Raw genomic sequence first — 8,170 nt, 5'->3', positions numbered from 1 at the left:
TGTCTGGCAGGCACTTTCCTTTATTTTTTCCGTGCTTCTGTTATTTGCATTATTGTTTATACAGTGATATGCTTAAGTGCCACTAACAGCCAGTGAAAGGCAGAGTGAGCATTGAAGTTCGGATTGTTTTGTCAGTGCACTGATATATCTTGTCTGGCCTGGGACATAGGAAACAAGGCATGGCTGACACCACTCAATCTTCAGCCATGTGTAGTCTTGCACTGTGTGTAGGGGCCAAGGGGAACTCAATAAGTGAATGCCCTCCACTTATTGTGAAAGTTGCCGCACTGGAAAAGACAAAAGCAAGCTGCACAGCACAGGCTTATGTTCATGCCATTTTACCCAGCACAGCAACCATGTTTAGAAATGCCAGTAGCCAGCCAGCCCAGCTTTCAACATTGGTAACAGTACTTTTGCCCCCATTCTAGGTGTGTTCCACTTGGCGCCTAAGGCAGCGCGATTAACCCATAGCAACTAGCTCGAATGTCGGTTAATTCACCGTAAGTGTCCCATTCTTTGACCTGCACGTGCTGCAACAGTGTAATCAGTCTCAAAGTTGCAAGAAGTCAGAACAGCCGGCTAATGTTAGCCACCAATACTTCAATGTGTTTTATTTTTTTTACAGTCAACTTCCACACTTTCGTTCGTCTTTTCATAACACCTGGCAAAGGCCAACAACTGAATGTGCTGAATAACTGTCACGACGCAGTTAGAAACGTGAAAAATGAACCAACGTCAACCGGGCTCTTCTTAGTTTTCTGAACATGAGTAACATCCGGCTTCGTTCTCTTACACAGTAATCACACAAACGTATCGCCACAAAATGAAAAAATTATTCACAAGGGTGTTCCACAGACTAAACTACACGTGCACGCACATGCCAATGCATTCTGCGCTTCACGACAGCATTGCGACATGTCCATGCACATATATATATATATATATATATTTCTTTTTTTTTTCCTCAAAGTAAAAGCTTAGCATAAAAGTACAACCACTGTTACAGCAGTAGAAAGAAAAACTTGCTTACAGTTTATACAGTTTTGAGGAAATGGAAATAGGGTTAGCTTTTTTCTTTCGTTTCACTGTTGGTGTCATCGTAAGACCCGACAAAGTAAACTCACTACTTCAAACAGCATTTTCACCGTGACACTTTGTACAAAATGAACTACGCAATCTTAAATTTTGCTGCATGCTGCAGGTGTGTTTCTCACACGGTGAAATTGGGGCACTCGCAACATCCTTAACGGTAAGGTGCCAAGTAAAAAAAAATACATATGAATGACAATGCTTGAAACAGCTGAATGTTTTCACATGCCAATAACTAAGACACCAAAGTGCAACACGGTAAGTCCGAGCATTTTGGCAGGTGTAGCTCGTTGGGTTTAGCTCTCAGTACAGTCAAGTACTCGTTGGCGGTCGTAGAAAGCGGCCTGCTTCAACGACTCATCCTCGTTTCCAGACATTCTCATTTCAACAGCCTTTGCTCGGCAAAGAGACATCCCCCAGTTGACAACACTTGAAGAGGCTTAACAAGAAGTTCGTCCACAATGAAAACCACTATGTCAAAAAAGTCTAGGAAAGACCCAAGTCCCGCAAACCTCTCCTCGTCTCTGACAGTTTAGACGGCAAACGCATCTACACACCTACTAGCATCATGCCAGCTGCGCACAGTTGTGCTTACATATATCCACTAAAGGCGCTTGCATTGTTGTCACACAAAATGTAGATTGGCCCCCTTATTCACAAACGGGCTTTGACTCAATGCACTTTCCTAGACTTGTCTTCGTAGGAAGGCATTGTCCATCAAATAAACTACTGATCCAACAGTTCCCCAGTTGATTTCTGCAGCGAGGGCTTCCAGAGAAAAAATGCACTTTCACTAGTGTTCTTAAAACTACATCGCGTGCCTGGTTACAAAATTTTAGCTTGGGAATCGCAGAGGAGAGTTACTGAAGGTGTGTCCACCATTTAAGTTGAGGTCGGCACCACTGTCCACTTTTGTAGCCAAGGCAGCATTGAGTCGAGGAACATTTAAGAATGTGGGGGGCAAAGCTCCATTAGCGTGGTTGACACCGCAGTTCCGGCTTTGAACCACCATGAATCTACTGAATTCGAGCGGCAGCTTTAGAAATGTGTTGTATCGTGTTAACAAAAGAAATGGCACAAAAAACTAATTATGTGTTATCACTGGTATGAGAAACAACCATTCTTTTCTTGCTCTGTGCCAGGATTTCGCAAAGCGGCATTACATTCTTTTTGTTTTTGCTCTTAGTGGAGATTGCACCCATGCCAAGTGGTTTTTAAGTGGCTATGCCTTCGGCCTCAAAGCATGGTGCGCGACTCCTCGACAGATGGGCAAAATGCGACGAAAGACTTGGCAACAAAAACAAATGTCCGACTACAGAGCTCGTGATGCACACCTTTTACTAGCTAATAAACACGTAGGGCTTTGATGCTTCGCTTGCTCTTCCAACACAAAACATTCATATTCACACACATCCAATCGAAGATGAGCTGAAGAAAAGCCTAAGACCTTTTTTTAATAGTGGAAGAATAAAATATAAAGAGCAACGCAGCAGCCAGTGAGTAAAGAAGGGCCTTTAAGTTTCAACTATACACTATGATCCAAAGTGACGGTTGGGTCGGGAATGTCCAGTACACGAAATGAAGAGACAAACTTACAAAAAAAATTTTGACAGCTCTACACGCGAATCAGATGGCAACCAAGCACGCTAAGTCTGCAGTCCTTTCACACAGACGCAGTGACATAACTTAGGAATGTTGCACTTATGCTTTGCATACATGCCACAAAAGAAAAAAAAAAGGCAGGTCAGAGACAACTGCATCAAGAAAAAAAGGGGGGGGCATTGAGAAACATTCCCGTTCAGTCTTCTCAGCTGTGTAGGATAATTTCATATATCTGATGCACCCCTTGTGCCACTTCCAGCGCTCTCGTCTTCAAGGACAACTGCAATGAAGAAAAACGCGCAATGTGAAACTGTCAACAGCAGTTTTCAATGGCAAAAATCAAAACTAATGGCCATATTCACGGTACTGCCTTAGCTTGACGCTCCTCCCCAACCCCAACAAAACGGGGTGCAGTGGCTGCCCTCAAACGAAGCAGACATTTCAGCAATGAATGTCTACTATCTGTGTAAAGAGTAGTTGCTGAAGAAACGTTTCTGCATTTTAGCAGCTTTACTATTTAGACAATACCGTATTCGCTCGAATAATGATTCAATTTTTTTTTTGTCAAAAAATGTAACGCAAATTCAAATCAGTACGCGGGTTCGATTTTCCACGAAAAGAAAAAAATTTTTTTTTCATCCCACGTTTGCTGCGGGATGACAACACAATTACAACACTGCCGCTGTAACAGTGCAAGACACGAAAACAAAAATGGCAGCCGGCGGAGCAAGCCCAATGCATTTTTTTTCTCTTCTAGTGAGTACATTATGAGTATTGAAACAGTTTGTTCCATATCAATAACGAACGATACCGTTAATATCGGCAAGTTTTCGGCAATGACGTAGCCATGTCCACTTTGAGGGGACAGAAACAGAGATCGGGGCACTTAGCTGCCAGTGACATGGAAACACATGGTGGGCATGCTGCGGAAACTGCGGCATTTGTCTTCACTACTATCCTAATACGGCACGTTTCTGCTAAGGGCGGGCGAATATCTTAGCTGTGTTACAAGCGTCGGCGTATGAAGAGTACACTTCTAACGTATCAGTGCAAACGTGGCTACTATTGTTTCCGCTCGCGATTTGTTGCATGCCCATGAGTGCAGGCGAGAAGAATCGAAAGGTGCCTTTTTTGTCGTCGTTGACCACAACCATTATAAAACCTACAAATATTAAAGCTAAGGCAAGTTTGGTTGTAGCTTTTGTTTCATAGAAGTGCGGGAAGTGATGAAAGGATGAAATGGGGCATCTGCTTAAGAATCTGGTGCATGCAGACCGTTTGGTATGTCTTGAGTCGTTCGCGCAGCATTCGACAGACGGTAAGCACGATCATTAGGTAGACTTGGCACAGGACATATCACTGCGGCAAGTCCGGAGTGCTATCATTATGCGGAAAAGAAAAATCGAATTTGGACGACAAAATTCAGGGGCGTGATCATTATGCAAGTGCAATCATTATGCAAGTAAATACGGTAAATGTAAATCCACCTAATTACAAAACTATCTCGAGAATTGCTGAGGAATGCCAGAGAATCAACGGGCAGCACTGTCATTGACTGTCCAGAATGGTTTAAGGAAGAGCGAACCACAAAAAGCAACTAGCAGGAGCCATGTCAAGGTAAGCAGGCACACTCGACCCTTGTATTACCATCATACTGGCGATCTCGTGTTGACAATACAAATTGGCCCTCTCTTTCAGCTGCATTTTCTGATTGCCAAAGACAAGCAGGCAATGGCGCCGCAATCTCTGTCATAGAAGGTGCACCTTGTACAGGGATGGCATAGTGAACTAGTTTTGAAATAGCTGCACTGAACACTTCAACATTTTATTAGTTACAATGTGTGTGCCCCTTCTGCACTTGTTCCATTGAACAAAAATAAATGCCACTCACAGTGATCCTGGGGTTCCCCGGTTGAACCTTCAGCTCGGCCAGCACCCAGATGCCGTTGGTGAGTTTCAGCGACTGGTACAGCATGTCCTGGCCGTCGACATTGCGCTTGGCGATGGTGAAGATGTTGTTCTGCTGCAGCCGCTGGGCCAGTTGGTCAGCGGACAGGGACCCCGCATCCAGCGAGAACTGAAGCTCGTTCTGGGCTGGAATATCCTTCCAGGTGGCTAGGAACACGCGTTTGTCCATCAGTCCGTCTTCCACAAACAACACGTGCAATGGAACCACACAACTGAAATAGAAGACGTCCACGTTGTTCTTGACGGCCACCTGCAACGACAGCACAAGCCAGACGCAATCTGACACACTGGAATTTTGTTCTTTGAAGCAGTGCCTCAGCCACACAAGGTGACGTCACAGGCTTCCAGATTACAGCGTTGGGGCACAAATGTACTGCTACGTCCTTTTACCCTCAAATATTCAACGGGGTCAACGACCAGACACTTGTGCTGTGCACGAAAGCCAGCTTCTCCATGTCACAGGGCATTGGTCTCGCAACTTTCACTGGGCATTAGGGCATATACGAAGGCATCTTACTTTTTAACTTAGTACTTCGTCGGCAGAACTGACAGCGAAGGTGGCACATGGCTGCTCTGGGGCATGCTCAGTGGAGAGTAAGTGAATAACCCGAAATGTAAGCGAGCGAGTGGGCTGGAAGGTGAACGCTCGGAAAGCCACAAAAGAACGCTCTGTGGGCGACATGCTGGATACCCCTGTTGTAGGAGAGAATGCAGATACGTGCGCACATAGCAGCACGTCTTCAAGGAAGTATGCGGAACAAGCACATACACAAAGGTGCACATCAGTGTGAAGGCTAGAGTACACTTTACGACAACAGCAATGTGTGTGACGCCTCAATGAACAGCTAGGGCATCTTTGCGCATATAACCTGCACAAAAAATTCAGAAGAAAAATTGAACAGTAAAGACGGGGTGTGGGTTATATGCACATTTCGCCTTTTAGGGAGAGGGGAGCATGTGGGTCGTAGACGAAAAATTTGAAAAATCTATTCTTCAAGGTATAGTGCTGAAAGCTTGTACATAGATGTAATGTTATGTGCTTATTTCGAATATAAGGTCCGTTTTCGTTTATCTCCTTTGGTTCAACCATTATGCAAGCTTTCTTTAATTATCTTCCACAAGGATTTGCAAAATATCTGTTCATTAGATTTCACTAAATAGGGCGTCAATGGCTTCTGTATAATTAAAGGAATACAATAAGACTAACCTTATTGCTCTGCCTTACCTATAGTACGAGTTGCGAGATATTGAATTTTAAACTTGAAAAAGCTTTTTCTGGTGACTAAATTTGAAATCTCGCAACTCTTGTTCTAGGTAAGGCAAGAGCAATAAGGTTGGTCTTATTGTGTACCTTGAATCATACTGGAGTCATTTGTACACTGTTTAGCGAAACTTCAAGGACAGATTTTTCAAATCTTTGCACAAAATTATTTGAAGGAAGCTCGCATAATATTAGAACCAGAAGTCGTAAACAAAAATGGACTGCACATTCAAAATAAAAACATAATGTTACACATAAGTACAGGTTTTCAGCACCATATCTCAAAGAAAATTATTTTTTCTAAGACCCACCTCCCTATAAAGTGTAGCTTCACAGCAGCATGCTGCCATGAAGCCAGAACTTAAGGCAAGGTTCTGCACCATTCAGTTTCATTACCTCTTAGGGTACCGCACCCTCTGTTCACCCCTGTGTGCTGAAGCTCTTCTTGCCTCTTTCATAGTCGCTCATTCTCCTCTTTACAGGTTGCCATTTTGCATTCATCAGTTAGTGAATCTTCATTCTACGAGTGCATGCAGTGCTGGCAAACTCGTACGTCACCCATTCCCACGGCGCTCCCTCGGTTCACGTGAAGCACCTCGCGGTACGGCGGTGAGCTAAATCACCGTTGGCGTTTTCGGCTTGGTCCGGCGTGTGAATTCAGCTTTGTCAGCATCACCATAGGATTTGAAAACTGGCTGAAGATGTGGCGTGAACGAGTCGTGCATCCGGGAATGGAGACTGTCTTTTGCAAATATACGAGTGTTGTATGAAGTTATTTACGTGGATGACACAAGCAGATATTTTTTTTTCTTTCTGGGCTGTTGTAATTGGGGGTGCATGTTATATGTGGTGGCAGGTTATATGCAGAAAAACATGGTAAGCGTTAGACAGTCGAATGCACATCTCCCACGCAAGGCTGGTGGCAATTATGCCTTCTCTTATTGGACAGTGGTACCTAACCTGCAAGTTTGTGAGGGGGTCCATCTTCTGGACAGGGCCAGTAGTGGAAAGTGGTAGGCTTGCATCCGCTGGGAAGTTTGGCTGCAAGGGAGCCTGCACCTGTAGCGGCTGCGCGGGGGCCAGCCCAAAGCTGCACAGATAAGGGGCACATTCTGTCTCAGCACCGTGCAAAGATTGAAAACACACACACATAACACACACACACACACACACACACACACACACACACACACACACACACACACACACACACACACACACACACACATTGTGAAGAAAGCAGCATGAAAGATGAAAACCAACTAGTAAAGTTATCCTTCCTTTCGCTTCAAAAACCCACGTGATTGCTTTTAGCAGCATGCACACATTCCACAGACGAAGGAGCACCAAGTATGGCTACTATACAGGCCTATACCACCACCATGAAAATTGCGCATTTAAGTGGTTGTAAGAGGTGCCAAATTGCGTGCGCCTCCCCTCGCAATCCCATTCTAAGATCAATCTAGCACAGAGCCATCATCTCTCATTTTGCACCCAGCCCTTGTGACGAATGGCCACTGCAGCTCCACAGCAGCGACTGCAATATTGCTGACTGCAAGCAAGAATGTGAGGACTTCTCGCAATAATGTGAGTAGCAGCAACTGGCATTCACTCACCTGTTTTTGTTGAACTGGATAGCAAAGGCAGTCATAGCCTGCATTGCTTTATTGCTGAAGGTCATGTCCATGAAGATTTGGCCATTTCTTCGTGTGAAGGAGCCTGCAATCTCCAAACCTTTTCCTCGTGCTGCAGGCAGCCAGATCTGCAGGATAGATTTCACAAGTTGAGTTGTGGGACTCTGAAGACATTTATGAATGTGCATGCAGGAGGCTGCCCAGTGCTTTCAATACAGTTGAACCCACTTATAACGATTCTAGATATAACGATTTATCGGTTATGACGACCACATTTCCCTCCATTTACGATCTTCTGACGCTGCCTACTGAAACCATCTGCAAATAATGAAAATTTAAGAAGAGCCGTACTGTTACAACGAACACTTCAAACACACGATGTTACGAAGCATGGAAGTGCGATTGAACTGGGCACAGAGCAGCGCGGCTCCCACTACAGTTTAAGCCCGATGAAGATACAACTGCTGTGATGAACGAGCACCGCACATGGATTTCAGAAGCCACGAGGAAAGTCACTCGCTTTCAACCATGCTAGGGCATCCAATGCTTCCAAAGCATGTCTCCAGCATGCTTCAGGGCGAGGCAGTACAGTGGCTATGACTTCTGAGATAGCACT

General features: G+C 44.7%; 1 protein-coding gene across 1 annotated transcript in view; it reads right to left on the bottom strand.

Moving 5' to 3' along the window:
- Positions 1–580: 580 nt before the first annotated feature.
- LOC139056261 (AP-1 complex subunit beta-1-like) overlaps positions 581–8,170 on the bottom strand; it is a 28,616-nt gene continuing 21,026 nt past the window's right edge. The window contains exons 16-19 of the mRNA XM_070534343.1: positions 7,537–7,682; positions 6,881–7,010; positions 4,583–4,909; positions 581–2,971 (exon numbers count right to left, since the gene is read on the bottom strand). Of these exons, the coding sequence (XP_070390444.1) occupies positions 2,897–2,971; positions 4,583–4,909; positions 6,881–7,010; positions 7,537–7,682 (678 nt within the window). The 3' untranslated portion in view covers positions 581–2,896. The remainder of the gene's footprint in view (positions 2,972–4,582; positions 4,910–6,880; positions 7,011–7,536; positions 7,683–8,170) is intronic.

This window comes from Dermacentor albipictus, chromosome 2 (assembly GCF_038994185.2).
Source record: "Dermacentor albipictus isolate Rhodes 1998 colony chromosome 2, USDA_Dalb.pri_finalv2, whole genome shotgun sequence".
Taxonomy (NCBI): domain Eukaryota; kingdom Metazoa; phylum Arthropoda; class Arachnida; order Ixodida; family Ixodidae; genus Dermacentor; species Dermacentor albipictus.
Note: the sequence above shows the minus strand (reverse complement) of the source record. Positions and strands in the feature narration are given on the sequence as shown.